This window comes from Pogona vitticeps, chromosome 2 (genome assembly GCF_051106095.1).
Source record: "Pogona vitticeps strain Pit_001003342236 chromosome 2, PviZW2.1, whole genome shotgun sequence".
Taxonomy (NCBI): domain Eukaryota; kingdom Metazoa; phylum Chordata; class Lepidosauria; order Squamata; family Agamidae; genus Pogona; species Pogona vitticeps.
In genome coordinates, this window is record NC_135784.1 from 25,235,542 (window position 1) to 25,257,011 (window position 21,470).

The window sequence follows — 21,470 nt, forward strand, 5'->3', positions numbered from 1 at the left end:
TGGCATGAATCTTCAGTTTTAGGAGGAGAGTTTTCTTCCAATACGGAAGGACTTCCTGTGAGAGTAGGTCTGTGAGTAGGTATTTACCCACTGAGTAAAGCATCAGTGGGACTTCAGAAGAGGATGGGATGACTCTTTTCATCACTTTGGAAATAAAGGTAATGGAAAACCCTGGAAGAAAAAAGTCCATCTTGTCATTGACTCCTGGACCGTTTTCAGCGGAGGTGGCCCTTTCTTACATGAAACCCTTAGCCTGGAAATCAGTTGTTGCCCTTAGTGTCTTTTCTGGTCAAATCTGACTTGTAAACTCCTTGGAGCAGAGCCCTTTTTTCCTTACATTGCCAAACACACTAGAGGAATGGAACAACAAATGAGAAAGACCCACAATAGGGGAGTGTCTCTCCCAGGTAAGAGATGCAAGGGATGTGCCCTCATAGAAAAGCATTGTTTTGGTCTGCAAAGCAGGACAGAGACGAAAAAGCTACAGAAGCATTGTTGTGGATTCACTCTCTCTCAGGCAAATCCTATAGGTTTTAGTACGCCTCCCTCATTCAGCCATTTTTTTCAGGCGGTAGATCGGATGGGTTTGTAAACTGTAAGCCAGGAGCCTGGAATGCCTTCAGTCACGTGATGGGAAGTGGAAAGCGAGCTGGTTAGCAAATTAAAAAAGAAAAGAAGGGGTGCAACCTTAATGGGGGGTCCCTTGTATAAACACCATCCCAGCTGGAGCGAGGACTCTCAAGACACCTTAAAGGAGGTAAAAGAGGAGGGTGGGAATTTTTGGCGCAGGGCTGAGTCGGAAAAGAGAAATCCCGCAATAAGAAAGGGGTGGGTAGAATGGAGAAAACTAGGTCTCTGGGCAGGGAAGCCATTGAAGGGGCTGCTCGTCCTGGAGCCCATGCGAAATGGGATGGAGGAGCAAAGTGACGGTACAGGCGGGCCTTTTCAAGGGCGATGCGAGGGGTAGCTCGGCTTTTAATGGCTTCCTGCGATGCATCGTCTACGTGTTGAATGTTTCTGACATGCAGTCGTTCTGCGTGCACTTCTGTCCACGCCTGCAAGATCGACCCTGGTGATGCCGCGGTGGAAGGTGTGGGAGCTGAGCAAACAGCAGCCCTTTCAATCTCCTTTTCGCTTTCTCGTTACCCGTCTCCACCCTAAAATTTGATTTACAGAAGGGCTTTGATCACAGACGACCCGAGTGAAATCAGAGCTGGTCTCAGAAGAAAGGAGCTTGACGGCTCCCTTTTTTAAGAATTGTTTTTTTAAAGTTTCCTTCCTCCACCCCAGCATCCCTAACACTGTTTGGCAACAGTTGAACGTGGGTCAACTCCAGGTCCATTCACTCCCTCAGTCCAGCATGTAATGTATGAGATGGGTATTGTAGTCCAACATTGGGTGATGATGATCCTTGTTCTGTATCCTGCAATGAGAAGGAGAATTTCAGAATTGCTGTTTCACTCACTCCAGCCCAAATCCTTATTGGCCTCCAGTATTTATTTATTTATTTATTTATTTATTTATTTATTTATTTATTTATTTGTACGTACGTACAAAATATTTTAACCCACCTCCAACTTGTTATATAGATTCCTAAATAAAGAAATTGAATGCAGATGGCTAATGATATAGTGTATTCATTTTTATTTTTATTTATAAAATTTATGAACCCGGAAGAGGATTTTTTTTTTGGCAATTCACATGAAAATCAAGTACTCATTGCAGTAACAGCAGTGTAAAACATAAAGACAATAAAATTCAAAAGTAGAAAATGTACTTTAACCACCTAAAATATGAAATTTAAAGGTACAAGTGCTTGCAAAATGATAAGAAGCATGGGGACTACGACAATTTAATCAACAGCAACTGTGAGATTACTGTCCGAGTCTGACAGCTGCATATCCTTCTACTACATAGCAGATAGTAAATAAAGCAATAATTGCTTAAGCATATTATCTTCTAACCTGAGAGGAACAAGGCTTCTGGTATATAGGGAAGTTATCCCCTTCCACCTCTCAGCCACATTGGATCAAGAAGTCCTTGTCACAAAGTGTTGCAGCGAGCAGTGCTTAATGGTAAAAGGTAGACCTCTTCACATGCCAAGAAGGACCCCAATAATGTGTCACATCACATGAATTGAAGACTTGAGACTAGGATATTTAACTACTGTAACTGCATCTTACTATGAGACCTTACTAGTTTGCTGTAGTCAGCAGCTGAAGCACTGCGCTATACTGTATGTGTATGACACACATAGACACACAGAGAGAGTCCCTGTGTGAAAAACAGCAAATAGAAATGAATGTGGGGCTTGCTTTTGTTTGAGGTGTGTCACTTATGACCCTACAGAGACCTATATCTTATTCGTTTTCCAGGAGTCCTGAAGAAATGGCTTTTTAAAGTGTTGGGGATGGAACAGCTGACCTCCTATCCCTATAGATCTCTGAGGTATATTTTATGCAGACTATTTTTTAAGAGTTTTTGTACTATATTGAAGTGTTTAATTTTTAAAATAGTTGGATGCGCTTTAAAAGTCATGGCACGGTGACAGGTCCGTGTTTTTGTAAATATCTCTTAGGTCTGAAATATGACTTTAGATTTTTAAAAATATATACTGTAGACTTCAGTCTAGAGCAGTGGTTCTTAACCTTTGTTACTCGGATGTTTTTGAACTGCAACTCCCAGAAATCCCAGTCAGCACAGCTGATGGTGAAGGCTTCTGGGAGTTGCAGTCTAAAAACATCTGAGTAACCAAGGTTAAGAACCAGTGGTCTAGAGCAGTGGTCCCCAACCTTGGGCCTCCAGATGTTCTTGGACTTCAACTCCCAGAAATCCTAGCCAGCAGAAGTGGTGGTGAAGGCCTCTGGGAGCTGTAGTCCAAGAACATCTGGAGGCCCAAGGTTGAGGACCACTGGTCTAGAGCATCGTTTCCCATTTGTGAGTCCTGAGATGTCCTTGGACTACAACTCCCAGAAATCTTGGCCAGCACAGCTAGTGGTAAAAGCTTATGGGAGTTTTAATTGAAGAACATATGGAGGACCCAAAGTTGGGAACCACTGGCCAGGAGTGACACCACACGATGTTGTAACTCCAGTCAATCCATGCAAGCTGTGCTTATTCCAGACTACCTGGCATTTCTAGCTGGTTGGGACTGACGTGAGTAACAGCTGACCCCTTGCAAAAGTGGCTCATGTTGATTCGAGTGCTGGCTTTCCCGCATAGGATTCTCTTCTTCTGCAGGAGGACAAATTATACCATTGTACCGACAACTGTTAGTCTTGCTCACCCACTGATCATCTTGAGATCGCATTTGACTGAGGCTGTGTGTAACGTCCCTCTTTTCACCTGTCTGCTTGCCAAAACTGCAGCTCAAAAATCAGGGCACCACAACTCCCCTTCCCCCCCTTTTTTTTTCTTATTTTGTTTTCTGTCTCTTGTGGGATTGTTTACAAAACCAGATTTCAAAAGAAATGAACACCAAACATAAGTCATAAAGTATTGCACATGTGAAATGCAAGAATGCAAAACTGTATCTTAAAGCAGGGCATGGATGTTTTATTGTGTCAACTCTGTATTTTTTACCTTATATGTCTGAAGAAGTGGACTTCACCATGAAAGCTCACATAACAGTTGGTTTTAAGGGAACAGAAGTTTTTTGTCTTTTTAAATTTTTATTGTTCTTTTTCTTTGGTTTTTGCCTGATGTTCTAATCTCTGGTCAGAGCCATCTGAAAATTGAGAAAGGAGTTGGGCTGAGGAAAGGGAGCATTAACTCACAGTATGTTTTAAAATCGCCATATTTCAGAATGAAGGTACTTTGAATTGAGTTAGAAATGTCTACAGTGTCTTAGAGGTCCTTCAGAAAGAGCCTCTGTTAGGAGACAACTGCTATATTGATTTGTTCAGTTTGATTAGCACAACTCTAGACTTTAAATCTGAAGTCCCGCCTCAATGCCTTCTTTTTTGCATTCTCTCTTTCACCTCCTCCCTTTCTTCTGTATTCTTGAGCAGGATTTCACATCGCCAAGCCTGATCCAAGCTCCTGTCTTAAGCAAGACTCATGGTTCCCTGAATGCCTTATTTTGGGGAAAAAAATGGAGGATACATCACGGAACAACACAGGTGGGGGGCAAATTGCGTATTTGCACTAAACTTTGGATCAGGGATGTGGAACACAATCTATTAGAAGCTATTTAACCAAATTCACGATTAGCCCATGCCAACAGAACCATTGTTAGGGGAAGAATATTTATTTATTATTTTTATTTATTTATTTAATTTATATGCCGCCCACTCTACCCAAAGGTCTCTGGGTGGCTTACAACAATTAAAATTCAATACAATAAAATATAAAATGATTAAAATACAATTAAAATACAATTAAAATACAATTAATAGAGTGATATTAGTTTATTCCCTGATCTCATTATTTGTTACAAAATCTATTTATACTCTCTTTTTTTGGTAAGAGAACAATTAATTTTCTTAACCCCGTCTTCTTACATCTTTCTTCTGATCAGTGTTTCCTGATGGGACAATCAAACAGGAACCAGAAGAGCAGTCATGTGATCTTCACCAACAGAAATCCAAGACTTTCCCAGAGATCACCTCAGGTGAAATAGGGGTACTAGAGGCTTTTCCCTACTACTGGGTTTTTGACTCATAAATGTACAGTTTGTAGATCATTTTTGCATTGCTCCTAGATATTTTCTCACAAAGTAGCACATTTCTTGTAAAGGCAGCACCTGGCCGAAACTACATTTTTTTCAGGGTTCATATGTTGCTCATATTTGCACTTTAAAGTTACAGTATTTGTAGCAGTAATAGTAAAAGCAGAGTCAACAGGACTTTGCAGTATTATTATTATCATTATCATTATTATTATTATTATTATTATTATTATTATTAGAATTAGAATTAGAATTAGAATTAGGATTATCCTGTATGCTGGTGTGGATGTGTGTAAATAGTCAGAGCTGCATCTTTGTTTTTCTGGACTACAACTCCCAAGATTTCCATGGCCCGTGAACATGCTGAGAAGGAGATTTTGGGAGCTGTAGTCTAAGAATATAGGTGTATATCTAGGATATACGCAAATACATACCTGGTGTTAGTCTGTTTGCAGCAAAACCAGTGAAGAGAGACAAAGCAACAAAGAACAATAACAAAGCAACAGAAAATAATAACAAAGCTACAAAGGTTTGTGCTTTAGGCTTAAAAGACAAGGCATTTGTTATGGCTCAGACTTTTGTGATCTGGGGTTCCTTCGTCAGAAGCATGAAATGTTATTTAAAAGAGTGTGGCTAAGACTTTTGGTACCCAATGTAGTGTGGTGGATAGACTGACAGACTTCAACCCAGGAGACTTGGGTTTAATTCTTGGCCCTAATCTGGATTAGCATTTCTGTCATTTATTGAATCAATGCAAGTTTTGGTTTTTGTTGTTTCACGTTCATTAACCATTCATTTTCTGTTTTATTTAGCTACCCATGCAATGAGCAGTTAACCTGGCCTGTCAGCAGTAGGTCAGGCCTATTTATTTTATTTACAGTGGTGCCTCGCTTACTGATCGCTCCATTGAGTAACGAAATCGCTTTGCGACGCTGCTTAGTGATCGCTTTCCGATGTTTCCTATGGGGGAATTTCACTTTGCGATGATCGTGCGGAAGCAACCATCGCAAGGCCCCTGTTTTTGGCCAGCTGATTGGCGGTTCCAAAATGGCCACTGGGTAAACAAAATGGACGCCCGCTGTGTTGCCTCGCTTTAGAGGCACCCAAAATGGCCGCCGCAATGGAGGATCTTCAGATAAGGTCAGTTTTCAAGCCCATAGGAACGCATTAAACATGTTTTAATGTGTTTCTATGGGCTTTTTTATTTCCCTTAGCGACGAAATCCCTTAGCGACATTTTCTCTGGAACGGATTAACGTCGCTAAGCGAGGCACCACTGTATTTCACTTATACACCGCCCACTCTACCCAAAAGTCTCTGGGCAGCTTACAACAATTAAAATACAATAAAGATAAAACAATTAAAGTACAATTAAAATAGATACTCTAAAAATTGCCATCATGACCCACAGTTGATATTATTTCAATTAAAAGCCTTCTGGAACAGGAAGGTTTTGACCTGGCACGGAAATGTCATCAGTATCGGCACCAGACGAATCTTACTCAGGAGGGCATTCCATAGTCTCGGGGCAGCTGCCAAAAAGGCCCTTTGTTTACAAGCCATCCTTCTTACCTCCTGGAGAGACGGCTCTTTCAAAAGGGCCCCCTGGCTAGATCTCAACTGCCAGGTAGGCTCATATGGAAGGAGGCAGTCCATCAGGTCTCCAGGGCCCAAACCGTTTAGGGCTTTATATGTCAAAACAAGCACTTTGAATTGGGCCCGGGCAGCAACTGGTAACCAATGTAATTTAATCAGAATCGGCTGGATATGTTCCCTAGCGGCCGCGCCACTCACCAGCTGTGCAGCTCATTTCTGGACCAGTTGCAGTCGCCGGACCGTCTTCAAAGGCAGCCCCACATAGAGTGCATTGCAATAATCTATATGACATGTTACCAGTGCGTGTGTAACTGTCATGAGACTCCGCTCGTCCAGGTAGGGCCATAGCTGGTACAATTTCCACAGCTGAAGGAAGGCGCCCCTGGCCACCGAGTCCACCTGGGCTTCCCGAGTTAGACTGGGGTCCAGGAGCAACCCCAGGCCGCGGACTCTGTCCCTTAGGGGGAGTGGAACCCCATTCAGGGCAGGGAAAAGGCCCTCCAGCCTGTCTGGCGAAGCAATACTAACAGCACTTCCGTCTTGTCTGGATTGAGTTTCAATTTATTAACCCTCATCCAGTCCATTATCAGGTCCAGACACGAGTTCAGCACAGAAACCGCCTCACCTGGATTGGTGGAAAACGAGAGGTAGAGCTGAGTGTCATCAGCATATTGCTGACTCCTCAGCCCAAACCTCCTGATGACCTCTCCTAGCAGTTCCATGTAGATGTTAAACAGCATGGGGGACAGTATCAAGCCATGAGGAATCCCATGACATAAATGCCATGGGCCAGAGCAGCTGTCCCCCAGCACCACCCTCTGAACATGGTCCTCCAGGAAGGAACTGAACCACCGTAAAGCGGTGCCCCCAGCTCCCAACCCAGCCAGCCTATCCAGAAGGACACCATGGTCGATGGTGTTGAAAGCCGTTGAGAGGTCCAGGAGTATCAACAGGGTCACACTCCTCCTGTCTCTCTCCCAGCAAAGGTCATTGTACAGGGTGACCAAGGCAGTCTCTATACTAAAACCTGGCCTGAAACCCGATTGAAATGGATCCAGAAAATCCGTTTCATCCAGCAGCACCTGGAGTTGCCCAGCCAAATCCCGCTCCAACACCTTGCCCAAATAAGGGAGGTTCGCCACTGGCCGGTAGTTAACCACCAGCCTTGGGTCCAGGTTAGGCTTTTTAAAAGCAAAGCGTGCAGCACGCTTTTAAGGAATGGTCGAATTACCGCCTCTTTCAAGGTGGTAGGGACCACTCCCTCTCTCAAAGAGGCGTTTATGGCCTCCTCGACCCCCCCCAGCAGATCTTCCAATTAGCCAAGATGGTCAGGGGTTGAGCAGAGTGATGGTAAGATGGACAGATCCAAGCACCCTGTCCACATCCTCAGGTCTCAACAAATGAAACTCATCCATTAATATTTGACCTAAGCATGGCACATTGGACATATCCTCTGATTTTGTAGTAATGGTGGAGTCCAACCCTCTGCGAATCTGAGCGATTTTTCCCTCAGAATGAATGGTAAACTCATCACAGCGAGCTGATGAGCAGTCCGGGACCTCCACCAGATTTTCCGGTTGAAGAAGATCCCGGACCACCCGAAACAGCTCTGCTGGACGACATTCTGAGGAAGCAATACAGATGGAGAAATATTGCCGTTTCGACAGCCATATTGCCACGAAATAGGCCTGATAATGGGCTCTAAGTCATATTTGATCGGACTCCCAATGGGACTTCCTCCACCTGCGCCCCAGCCGTCTCCCCTCTCGCTTCATCACCTGCAGTTCAGAAGTATACCAAGGAGCTATCTGGGCTCTGCGTGCAGGGAAAGGGCGCTTAGGCGCCATCGGGTCAACCGCCCGCGTCGCCTCCCTATTCCATAGGGTGACCTGAGCTTCGACAGGAGCGCCAACCATATCAGACGGATAATCCCCCAGAGTGTTCAGGAAACCATCCAGATCCATTAGTCTCCGAGGGCGGATCATCTTAATAGATTCCCCTACCCTTGCAGAGGGACGAAGAAGCTAATAGACTAAACTTGACCGGGAAGTGATCTGACCATGACACTGGGGTCACAACCAGCCCCTCCACATTCAAACCACCATCTTCCAGTCCCATTGAGAAAACCAGGTCCAAGGTATGGCCCTTCTCATGTGTCGGGCCGATGACGCATTGAGACAGCCCCATGGTTGTCATGGTGGCCATGAAGTCCTGAGACGCCCCAGTCAAGGCAGCCTCAGCATGGATGTTGAGGTCCCCCAGCACCAACAACCTGGGAGTCCTCAACACCAGGTCTGAGACTACCGCCGTCAGCTTAGGCAGGGAGACTGTTGGTACGCAGCAGGGTGGGTAGTACACCAACAGAATCCCTAATCTGTCTTGCAAGCCCAACACACAATACAGGCCCTCGAGACCTCCTCTCAAAGGGATAGGAAGCCTGATCAAGGAGCTAGAACTCCTATAGACTATAGCAACTCCCCCTCCCCGACCCTCCAAGCGGCATTGGTGCTGGACCGAGTACCCAGGCGGACACAGCTGGGAGAGGGAGACACCACCCTCCTGTCCCACCCAGGTCTCAGTAATCTATGCCAGGTCAGCACCCTCATCCAGAATTACATCATGATCTCTCTATTGTTACATCATCAGTCTCTGTATTGTGGAGATACTTTTAGTGAAGGGACCATACAAAGCTTTTGGGCTTAATCTCAATTTGTGATTTTGTTCCAAATGACAATATTTTTCAAACGTCATCCAGAGGATATTGAAGCTAGTATTCCACCATCTCCTCCCACCAGCCGTTAGACATTCCTTTTGATTTGGGTCGAATAGGAATTGGTGCCTGTGATTTCAATAGCTGTTGAAACCAGGCCTGTAATTTTGGTGTGTCTTTCTTTCTTTCTTTCTTTCTTTCTTTCTTTCTTTCTTTCTTTCTTTCTTTCTTTCTTTCTTTCTTTCTTTCTTTCTTTCTTTCTTTCTTTTCCTCCCTCCCTCCCTCCCTTCCTTTTTTCTCCCTCTCTTATTCTTTCTATGTGAAACATAGGTAAAATTAAAAACAAATTAAAATGTTAAGTTCATTCTTATATAATTATCTTTTAGTATTACACTTCATAAATTGTAACTGGAAGTGGTCAATTGGCCATTCATACAGCAGTGATTTCCAACCTTGAAACTCCTGATGATCATTGAAGATAACTTCCAGATGCCTTGATAAATATAATAACCTCTTGGATATGTAAAGTAAATCTTCTGGGTATTAGCACTTCAGATGAGTTTATTGAAGCAAGGTTCAGCAATCTAGTATAAATTTATTTTTGAAACAAAGATATGGGTTCCTTTGACAAAAGGGATTATGGAATGATGTGTGCCCTCAGCAAAGAGTACGTAAATAAATATTGTTATGAACATGTTAATCTGCAATGAGAGGAACCCAGGCTACATACAAAAACCCACAGTATTGTAGAGGTAGATGTTTAAAAGGTTAACGTTGGCCTTCTTCTGTAAAGCAGTATCCATCCAATCATCATCTTCTTCTTAGAACTGCAGAACTGAAAGGGACCCTATGGATCATTGAGTCCAGCCCTTGTCAAGGAGGAACGGTGGGGAAGTGAATTTCCAAACTCTGGCTCCACAGCCAGATGCCTAAACCACTGAGCTATCCATTTCACATTTTCCATGGATGATGTCTGAAAAAATAATGTTATTTGGAACTAAACCCCAACCTTGCGCTAAACCCCGCTGACATCTGGGCCTTAATTCTGGCTTAGCATTTAAAGTGCCGGGGAACCCCATCTCACTGACCTTCTGTTATGAACAGTTTGTCACCCTTGTCCAGGAGATGCTGACAGGAAAGTCACAGACAGCAAAAAGGGAACAGTCCTTCCAGTCAGCTGTTTGTCTCCCCTGGTTCATTATTTAACTACATTCAGTTGTTCTGTTTAACTAGCATTTTTAGATGCCCCTCAAATAAGAAAGGATTCTCTGGAAAGTGTACACTGTCTTAATCAGACAAATGCAGGAAATTAAAAAAGCAGCCAAATAGAGCATATACTAAACCCAAGATAAAACCAGCAGCAAAGAATAAAAATACTATAGCAATGGAAAGTAAAATAAAACCAGCAGCAAACTGGAGTGTTCTAAAAGCAAGGCAAACAGTTGTTAAAATGCCTGATAGAATAAACAAACCTGCACTTGGAATCTAAAATATAATAATACAGGGGCCTTTGGAGATGGGAAAAGATACATACAATTCCCCCCCCCTTCTGCTGTCTTTCAGGATCCTTGTTTATTCAGACATTTTTCTTCTTGGAATTTCTTCTCCCTCAGCCTTAGCATTAAATCCTGTCTGCGCTTGTTCTTCTTATTCAGCAGATAACGGGAAGGAAATGGAGGTATCCGTAAGATACAAAAGAAGCTTTACAGAAGAACTGGACCGTGCCAGACAGCAGCAAACCAACACAAAGGAAAAAGGATATACCAACGAGCAAACCCACACATGCACTGTTCATGGAAAAGAATTTTTCCAAAAGATGGCGTTTACACATCATGAGAGAGTCCACACTGGAAAGAAATGTGAAGAGTCTGGGAAACATTTGGAAAGCAATTCACAGTATACAAGCCAGAAGGAAGACCACACAGGACAGAAACCATACAAATGCCAGACGTGCGAAAAGTATTTTGCTCAAAAGTTAGGGCTTGTGAGACATCAAGCAGTCCACACAGGTCAGAAACCGTACAGATGTGAGGAATGTGGGAAGTGCTATGCTTTCAAGTTTGGACTTACAGTCCACCAGAGAATCCACACAGGAGAAAAACCATATAGATGCCAGGAGTGTGAGAAATGTTTTGCTCGCAATGCACATCTCCTGGAACATCAGAGAGTCCACACAGGAGAAAAACCATTCAGATGTCAGGAATGTGGGAAAAACTATGCTCAAAATTCACAGCTTGCCATTCACCAGAGAATCCACACTGGGGAGAAACCATATTGTTGCCAGGATTGTGGGAAATGTTTTGTTAGCAATTCACAACTTGTGAGCCACCAGAGGGTCCATACAGGGGAGAAACCATACAAATGTCAGGAATGTGGGAAGTGTTTTGCTTCCAGGCCACAGCTTGTCGGCCACCAGAGAGTCCACACAGGAGAGAAACCATACAAATGCCTCCACTGTGGGAAATGCTTTGCTGATATTTCTCAGTTCTCAAGCCACCAGAGAGTCCACACGGGAGAGAAGCCGTACACATGTCAAGAGTGTGGAAAATGCTTTGCTCAGAATTCAAACCTGAGGAGGCACCAGAGAGGCCATGTAGGAGAGAAACCGTACAAATGCCAAGAGTGTGAAAAATGTTTTGCTCATAGTTCAAACCTTGTGAGACACCAAAGGGTTCACATAAAGAAGGAACCATGTAAATGCCCCGAGTGTGGGAAATCTTGTGCTTCCTATTCACAGCTTGTGAAACACCAGAAATTCCATGCAAAAATGAAACTGTACCAATGCCAAGCATGCAGAAGATGTTTTGCTTCTAGTTCACAGCTTGTGAGCCACCAAAGAATTCATACTGGAGAGAAACCGTATAAATGTCAGGAGTGTGGAGAGTGTTTTGCTCACAATTCAGCCTTTCTATATCATCAGAGAGTTCACTCTGGAGAGAAACCATACAAATGCCAGGAATGTGGAAAATGCTTTGCTTTCAGTTCAGATCTTCTGACCCACCATAGGGTCCACACAGGAGAAAAGCCCTACAGATGTCAGGAATGTGGGAAATGTTTTTCTCAGAATTCACAGCTCATGACCCATCATAGAGTCCACACAGGAGAAAAACCTTACAAATGCCATGAATGCGGGAAATGCTTTGTTTCTGGTTCTGTTCTCATTATACATCAAAGAGTCCACACAGGAGAGAAACCATACAAATGTCGTGAATGTGGGAAATATTTTGCTCAAAATTCAACCCTTCTGTACCATCAAAGAATCCACAAAAGAGAGAAGCCATACAGTTGCCAGGAATGTGGGAAATTCTTTGGTCGGAACTCACAACTTATAAGACATAAGAGAGTCCACACAGAGGAGGAACTATGACATTGCCAGTACTTCAGAAAATGTTCTGCTTGACTAAATACAAGGTAACTGTACAAGTGCCTGAGAACAATGCAAATTAGACAGGCCATGATGATGACCTCTATTTGGGTCAACTAACATTCCAGTCTGGAGTATTCCGTGTGTATTGTTCCTTTACCATTTTGGCTAGAAGGAAGGAAAAGAAAAAGCAAAACAAAGAAAGAAGGCATCTAGAGAAAGCAGTTTTCTGCTCAAGGACCTTGGTGATGTTTATCAAGACCTCCCCATCTCCAGAAAACCAGAAGCAAATGTACATCCTCTGCAGCGGGTTTTAGTGCTTGAATTTGGCCTTGTCTGTCTCTGGCCCAAGATTAGAGACAGTTCTCTGAAGTAGCTCCAGCTTGATAATTCCAGAGGTGGGAACCTATCTCGCCTCAATAAACAGCTAGCTAACATGGACTCAAAAATCTCGCAATCTCATTTTGCATCTCAGTGTAGCTATTATTTATTTATTTATTTATTTATATAAAATATTTTTACCTTTTTAAAGGTAAAGATAGCTTTCTTCTTAAAAAGGATCCAACATGGCTTGCATCATTAAAAGAGAATATTTAAAAACTAAAAACAGTAAGTATACAAATACTGTACTGTATTAAAAATGATCAGATAAATACTACACTAAAAAGGATAGACAAAATCAACACCAAAACCAGATTCCAAAAGCAACAAGGCACAACACTTCATTTAAAACCCAGCTCACATCACCAGTCAGTGTGAAAAAGCCTGACAGAAGAGAAAGGTCTTCATCTGCTTGTGGAAAGACAGCAAAGATTCCAGCTTGGCCTCCTGTGGGAGGGAGTTCCAGAGTCTGGGTGCAGCCACAGAGAAGGCCTCGACCCATATCTCCACCAAATGTATCTGTGTATGTGGCGGGACTGAGAGAAAAGCTATGTACCTAACAGCTTCAAAAAACGGACAGTTTTTTTTAATGTTCATGCTCCTCCCCTTTTTGTACTACCCATCATGATGAGTATTGTAGAATTCAGAAGCCTGCACAACTTTATGGCATTTCAGACAATGGCCAAAATCCTGATGTTTAGCTTAGTTAATCACACTTTGAATCAGTGAGGATTTAGTGAGTCAGCTGCTCCATAAGTTCAAGTTATTCAAGTGGACCTATTCAAATACAACTCACTATACAAAACTAAGTTGCTGTTAGAGTAGGCCCATTGGAATCAGTGGAACTTGCAGAAGAACTGACTTTCCAAATCCCTATAGATTCAATGGCTCTACTCTAATGTAATTCACCATGCTAAGCAACAGGATTTGGACCTGTATTTTAAAGTGTAAAACGGCAGAGCCCCGCAAATGCTCCAAGTGTGGAAAACTTCCCACTTCTGTAGTTTTAAGAGACATGAGAGAAATTATTCAAAAGAACCAGTCTGGAAAATGTTTTGATACAGCCCAGGTTTGATAATGCATTGGAGGTTTTGGAAGAAACTCCATCATTGCTGTTATGTTCCTTCTTTCTAATCAAGACGACGGAGGTGGCAGGATTGTGTTGAACGTTGGTTCCCTTTTCTTCAGCTTGGATCCTTATTATTTCTTTCATCCTTCTAATTCATGTGGGAAAGCAAGATAAAAATGTTTCTGTTTGTTTTGTGTAATTACCTTTTTACAAGTTGGCTCTAATAGCATTAAAAGAAGAGACAGATGGGAAGAAAGTTCACCCTTGGAGCATTCTTAATCCCCCCTTTTTTTAAACTTAGGAGGGACAAGAAGATATTTGTTTGTTTGTTTACTGCTGGCAAAGCACTACTCAAAGCTGTTTACAACAACACAGTGTAACAGTCACCCAACCACATTAAACATGTCAAGTAAAACAAGCAATAGATATCAAAAATGATGGCAACAAACATAAGGGAATATGCTTTTGAATGGCTCTTGAAATGGGTCAGTCTTTAGCATCCTCTTAAAGGATGGGAAGGACAGGGCCTGATGTACTTTTGCTCGGGGCGCATTCCATAAGGATGGGGCCACAACCGATAAGGCATGATTTCCGATGACAGTCGGAAGAAAAGGTGGTACGGGTCCATGTTATGAAAACCATAAAATTATATGTTCACTTCTAAATAAGTGGTGTGCCACAATACAATTACCCTGCATGACAACAAAATTGCTGTACGATGACTTGCGATCGCTATAGCGATCGCAAAACGATCGTTCCTATGGGGTTTTTTTTGCTTTACGATGATTAGGTCCGTGCTTCGAGAACTGATTGTTCACAAAATGACAGTTTAAAACAGTTGATCGGTGGTTCGCAAAATGGCTCCCCACTGTTTTCTGGACCTATTTCCGCAAGACAGAGATCGCAAAATGGCTGCCCTATGGAGGATCTTTGCTGGACGATCAGGTATTTCCCCCATTGGAACACATTAATCATTTTCAATGCATTCCAATGTTTTTTTTCCACATGACGACGATTTCGCTGTACAGCGATTTTGACGGAATGGATTATCGTCGTCATACAGGGCACCACTGTATAGTGTTCAGGGATGTGACACTTAAAACATCTCTTGCTATACTTCAGACTTCAGTGGACAGAAATTTTCTTTTTCTCAAAGAGGCTGAGAGCATAATTTTATTTGTTATGTATTTATTTAAAATATTTTTACCACTCCGTTCGTCTCAAAAAGGACCCTGGTGGCTAACATCATGAAAAGACAATATGTGAAATCTAAAAACAGTAAGAAGAAAAACATTTAAAAAGAATTAAACAAATATATTAAAACTGGTAACTAAAATCGATACTAAAAACACATTTTAAAGCAACAAGACACAACTAGTCCATTAAAAACCTCTCTCAGAAAGCCAGTTATTAAGGGAAAGCTTGCCTGGAAATAAAGGTCTTCTGCTTGCAGAAGGACAGCAAAGGTGGAGCTAACCTAGTCTACTAAGGGAGGGAGTCCCAGAGTTTGGAAGTTCATGCTGTGAAATAGGTGGTAGATATAATGTGCTTGCAAAATGCCAATGAGATACTGCGGGCCAAAGTAAATACCCTGGAGGCCCATTCTTGAATCTAATCTGCATACTTTAAGTGTTTGCAAGAAGCCTGAAACAAGAAAGTCTATGAGAATTATTTAATCTTGCATGGGATTAAATAATTATGACACAACCTTGCCCTTGAGTCTCAACTTTGCTTGCTTGAGTAGCAGAAAAATGACACCCATTTTCATTTTTGAAGGCTAGACTGCCAATTAAGTAAAGAAAATTGAACTGTTTCATCCATTTCCCAGCTACTTTCTGCTTCCGCCACTGCTACTAAATACACTACACATTTTAATGTACAGTACTTAAATTATGGTTTGCTATATAATCATATTTGTGTGGCACACAGAGTATATTACTGCATTGTGGTCAACATGTGGCCCCCAACGTCTTTTCTGTGGCAACCCATTATCCCCTTCTCAATGTTCCCCTGAATGTTTTTATTTATTTATTGAAAGTGGAAACCTTTAATTAACATTAAGTACAAGCCTCTTCCACAGAGTCTGTCTTCTTTTGTTTTCAATCACTAATTTCTTCCTTTGTAATTTAAACAGATTCTGTAAGCATTTGTTACTTTAAAATTTAGAGTTTCTTTAATTTGATTTAACTTTATTATGTAATTAATTAAATATAATTGTCAATTAGAGGGCCAGCATGGTATATAGTAGATAAAAGGATAGACCAGGACTTTGGAGATCTAGGCTCAAATCTCAATTTGGCCATGGAAAAATCACTGGGGTGTATGTGTGTGGCAATGACAAAAGCCATTCCATAAAAATCTATTAGGGTTACTATAAGTTGGATGCAACTTGTAATGGCATATAGTACTAAAAGTTCTTAATTAGTTTTTTTAAGCCTCTAGTTCTTAGTGGGTTTGGAAGCAAATGAGGAAATAATCTTTAATGAAATTAAATTACTCTTTTATAGTAATAATTACTTGTGTTTCAGTTGAGCTGTGGTGTTTCTCAACTAGTATTTCAGTATCTTTTAGTATCATAACTTATAAAATAATATATAAAAATATACACTTGTGAATATAACTCTCTTTCCTAGTTTTCCTTATGCCACTTCTTTCTGAGTGTGCATTCCTAAACCAGTTGGCTGATGGTAAAAGTGGCCCCAGTCCCACAGAGGTTGCCAACTTTTACCTTTTCAGCTGATCTGCTTGAGAACCTGTGTGGTATAGTGGGTAGAGTGTTTGATTACTCGTAGAACTTACGAGACCTGGGTTCAAGTTCTGACCACCATTGAAACACACTGGCGATGATGGTGCTAAACACTATGTTGGGTTGCCAAGAGTCAGAAGGGACTTGACAGCACATAATAACAGGCAGAAAGCGATAATGGAGACCCACAGGCTCCCCTGGGTGGTTTGTTTTTCTTACGTTGCTTGAGTTTGCCTTTCTGCTTGTTTTCTTCTTCTTTAAATGAGCCAGGACTGCCCTTGGCAAAGAGAAGCATATTTTATTCTTCTTGTAGTGAATGCTGAAACAAGGCATCACTGCAGATATTAAATGACTCCTGTATCATACAATTCTTTATATTTGCTGTTCACTGTTTCACTATCTTAATTATGATCTTGCTTATTCTGTTTTAAAATATTTGCCTGCAAACAACCATCATGCTTTCGAAGTTTAAACCTTTGGACTTGTAATGAGTGGTAATGAAGCAGTGCCTTTTTTTTCCATAGCTTTGCCTTGAAGGAGGGGGTATGAATATAAGTTACATTGGTCATGGCTGTCAAGAGCACTTTGGGTTGTAGCCGGCTGGCTGCTGCCTCCGGAGCCAGAAGGCTTTGCTCCGGCTGCCAGCGCCTCAACAACTGCCATTTATGTCACCAGCGCCACCTTTACAGGGTCTTGGGTAGTTGCCTTAGAAGATGGCAGCAAATCCTCAGATAATGCCAGCAGGCACCCTCCACGTTGTGTGACTTTGAATCGTGCAGGGGTTGGCTCTCTGACTTGGGTCATAAATTGTGTCTGTTTGCCCGGGGAACAGAGGGTCACTCCACCCGGGTTTAAATATGTGCCCAGTCACTCATTGTATTACGAAATGAGACTGCACGGCATTCTCTACTGAACACAGGCTCCCCTCAGGGCACAGCAAACAGTTGGTTGTTCAGTGGTTTAATGGCTCCTTTGCGTGCCCCTTGTAACCCATTCTGCCACTGATGAAACTGCCAGTTTGAGAGCCTGCGTAGCCATCTTAGCTGCTGGATCCATGGCCACTCCCTTCCAGAGCCTCTAGAGAGAGAGAACAGGCTTTTTTAAATGAACGGGGGGAAATGGGCATTGGTAGCAAGAAGGAAAGAGCTATTGATTCCTGCAAAACATTGCCTGTGGTTGTGGAGGTCTCTGAAGGAAGTGCAAAAGATTTGACAAAGGGCAGGGGCTTGGTCACCTCTCTTGCCCACCATTTTGAAAGCTGTCCTGGCAGCCACCATTTTGAGAGCAGCATGTCCTGCTCAGTTGTAGCCCCCTCAGTTCCTCTCACGTTCTGTGGCGCTTCGTAACTATGTATCACACAATGGTCTTGTTACATTCACTACAGGCATGGTTTCTCAGAAACTCAGTCCCCCAAGATATAAGACAGCAAGTTTAATTGTGGAAGTGTTATGGAAGTCGGTACCTCTGCCATCTCTCTCTCTCTCTTCAGTGGAGAAAGCCCCTCATTTGAAGTTCTTTGTTATTAGCCATTCCATGAAAACAAGACCTGATGAAGGGGCTCGGCATCCTGGAAGGGCACCCCAGGAATTGGACGGAGGGTTCCTTTCGTTTTCAGCAGAAAAAGTAAAGTCCAGATCTGTGTGGAGGAAAAACTTGGGAACCCTCTCGTCTCTATTTCTGATCCGTCAACCCAAAATGTTCCCACAAGTTTGGAAGCTGTAAGGAATCCTGATCAAAACTTGGCAATAAATCTGCGATAGACCACATGTTGGTACAGATTAAAGGGAGAGTCCCTCACAATATGAAAGATATACTGCACTAGGCCTCCTCAGAAAGACAATGAGCTCTAGCAATTCCTATTGGTGGCATCTCTATTTTGACGGGGAAAGTGAAATACTGCAGAAGCTTTTTCGGGGGAGCATTTTATATATCTTCTCCCTAAGAAGCATAAAAGATGTCAAGCTGCCTGGGCAGCCACAAGAGAATTTGCTTTTGCCCCTATGGATAGCTGGTTCCTGGCAATGCAGTTGATGTAATCATCATCATCCTAGAACTGCAAAGCTAGAAGAGATCCTATGGATCCTTTAGTCCAGCTCCTGTCAAGGACCAATGGAAAATCAAAATCTCAATGTCTGGGTACTTTCCTATTCCTAAGAAACTCCTGAAACTTGCACAGTAGCAGCATGCACGTAGTTCCCTTCTTTATGCACATTAGATAACATTTCTGCCCTTGGTTATGGTTTCGAGATAGTTCAGTAGCAAAAATTGCTTGTATGGGGCAGCTAGCAAGATAATCAAATCAAAAACTGCTTGGTAATGTCACCAATGTACATGTAATTATATCTTTTCCCCAAAAAAGCCTGGGATATTCAATAATCAAAACATCTGCCAGATTATGGCTAGAATTATGGCTATCTTCTACGAGTTGAAGCGCCATAAAGTTCAAGCTCCATGTCTTAACGGCTGTGTCCAGGACTGAAATTGTGGAATATCAGAGATGTTTGGCTGCAGTTTTCAACACCCAAATTGATGTTAGTTTTTAAAGCCGAATCCTCAGAAGGACAGAGTACTTAAAGGTAAAGGTTCCCCTTGACAATTTTTGTCCAGTCATGTCTGACTCTAGGGGGCGGTGCTCATCCCCATTTCCAAGCCATAGAGCCAGAGTTTTCTCCGAAGACAATCTTCCGTGGTCACATGGCCAGTGCGACTTAGACACGGAACGCTGTTACCTTCCCACTGAGGTGGTTCCTATTTATCTACTTGCATTTTCATGCTTTCGAACCGCTAGGTTGGCAGGAGCTGGGACAAGCGACGGGCGCTCACTCCATCGCGTGGATTCGATCTTACGACTGCTGGTCTTCTGACCCTGCAGCACAGGCTTCTGCGGTTTAGCCCGCAGTGCCACCACGTCCCAGAGTACTTGGGACCAGTGAAAGCACGCTACTTCGCCCAGGTCCTTGATCGCCATATGATTCAGCTGAGTCCTACTGTCTTGCATGAGGAATCCCATGGTTGTGCCACACCTGTTTGGGGTGGGCATTGCTATTGCTCTGGCATTGGCTGCTTAAGGTAATCACCACATAGTACCTTATGGCAAGGCTGGCGTTCTGTACACTCGACGCTCTGTGTCCTTTCTTGCTCCCTGTCCCTTTTGACTGAAGATGTTCTGCTTTTTATTCTGCAACTTCTGCGAGGGCAGGTCGCACTCTGCAAATGAAGTTGTACAGCCTGTGACCACCCTTCTGGCTGTAAACAGCTTAACCAACCATCATCACTATCTTGGAACTGAAAAGCTGGAAAAGACCCTGTGGATCATTTGAGTGCAGCCTCTGTCATGAAGGCACAGTGGGGAATCGAACTCCCAATCTCTGGTTCTGCAGCCAGATCGCCAAACCTATCAGCCCATGCCAATGAAGAAATCAAAAGCTGGCCATCGCAGGGATTCGGGCAAGATGGTTTTGGTCCAGAAAGCAGAAAAAGGCAGAGGCATATTATTTATTTATTTATTTATTTATTTATTTATTTATTTATTTATTTATTTATTTATTTATTTAATATCCCGCCTATCTAGTTGATTAAGACCACTCTAGGCGGCTTACAACAATAATATGACAATATAAATAAAAACAATTTTAAAATAAGGGGAGAACTTTAGACAAATGGGACAGACACTAGAAAAGGTAAGAAAGGGTAAGAAAGGGATGATGTGAAACACAGCTCTGTCCCCCGCCTCGTTCAAAGCCAGCAGTCATATATTGTTCCCTAATCGTGGTCCTCAGGCTGTAGATTGGAGGGACTGGTGCGGGCTCTGCCAGGAGACTGGCGCGGCTTCGGTCACGTGATGGGAAGTAGAAACCCAAGCTTGCCCTCAGATGGGAGAAAAAGACCCACAAGAGGTGCGTCGCTAGTGGGGGATGGGGGGCGGATTTTTCTAAATTACGAACTTGGCTCGGAGTAGGGCTTCATTTGAGATCATGAAGAAGGTAAATGAGGAGGCCCGGGGAGTGTTAGGGGTGCAGGATTGAGTCGGGAGGGGGGACACGACAAAAAGCCAGCCATGAGGAGGGAAAGATGGGGCTGGAGGGTGGGAAGAGGTGATAATAAGAGCGGTTGGTGGGAAGGGCAGCGATGGGAGGTGATGCTTTGCTGGTGATGATGAGAGAGGGAGGCGGAAGCTGGCAGGAATCCCTCGCCTCCGTTTTTAAAGGGATTTCAGAATTGCTTATTCCACTCCACCAACTCCAAACACAGTTCCTTCCAGATCTGTTTTCTCAATTTCTAAATATGCAACTGATAAACAGGATATGGAAGACACAAGGATGTGGAAATCACAAGTAGATTCTGCAGTTGTTGTTTTCCAAAATACTGTATGTAAGAAAGGAATGAGTGCTGCTGCAAAGTGTAAAGTGGCAATCCTCCAAGATAAGGCACGTTTATTTATTTTATAAAAATTACATCATGAGTGACAAGAAGGAGATACACCAGAATCACACTATTGTAATAAAGTGGAATACCCTGTTTTCCCCAAAATAAGACAGGGTGTTATATTAATTTTTGCTCCAAAATGCATTAGGGCTTATTTTCAGAGAATGTTTTTTTTATGTACAACAAACTACGTTTATTTAAATACAGTCCTTTCATCTTCTTCTGGTTGCTGCACAATGGTGGAGGGTGGGGTTTCACTTAACTGGGGCTTATTTTTGGGGTAGGGCTTATATTATGAGCATCCTAAAAAATCATACTAGGGCTTATTTTCAGGTTAGGGCTTATTTTGGGGGAAACAGGGTAAGAACACATTCAAATTTTGTTTCAAAAAGCTAAAAATATTATTTAAAATGTAATTGCTTTCCCAAATAGAAACGAACCTTGAGAAAAGCTTCCATCAATCTTAGGTGTCATAACTGATCCTAAAGGCTGATGGGATTAATAGTCCAGG

The 21,470-nt window shown here is 42.6% G+C and overlaps 1 protein-coding gene across 1 annotated transcript in view; it reads left to right on the top strand.

The window, feature by feature from the left end:
• Nucleotides 1-318: 318 nt before the first annotated feature.
• Nucleotides 319-21,470, top strand: part of LOC110070415 (uncharacterized) — a 45,320-nt gene continuing 24,168 nt past the window's right edge. The window contains exons 1-4 of the mRNA XM_072988821.2: nt 319-757; nt 2,376-2,448; nt 4,011-4,121; nt 4,520-4,612. Coding sequence (XP_072844922.2) covers nt 4,094-4,121; nt 4,520-4,612 — 121 coding nt within the window. The 5' untranslated portion in view covers nt 319-757; nt 2,376-2,448; nt 4,011-4,093. The remainder of the gene's footprint in view (nt 758-2,375; nt 2,449-4,010; nt 4,122-4,519; nt 4,613-21,470) is intronic.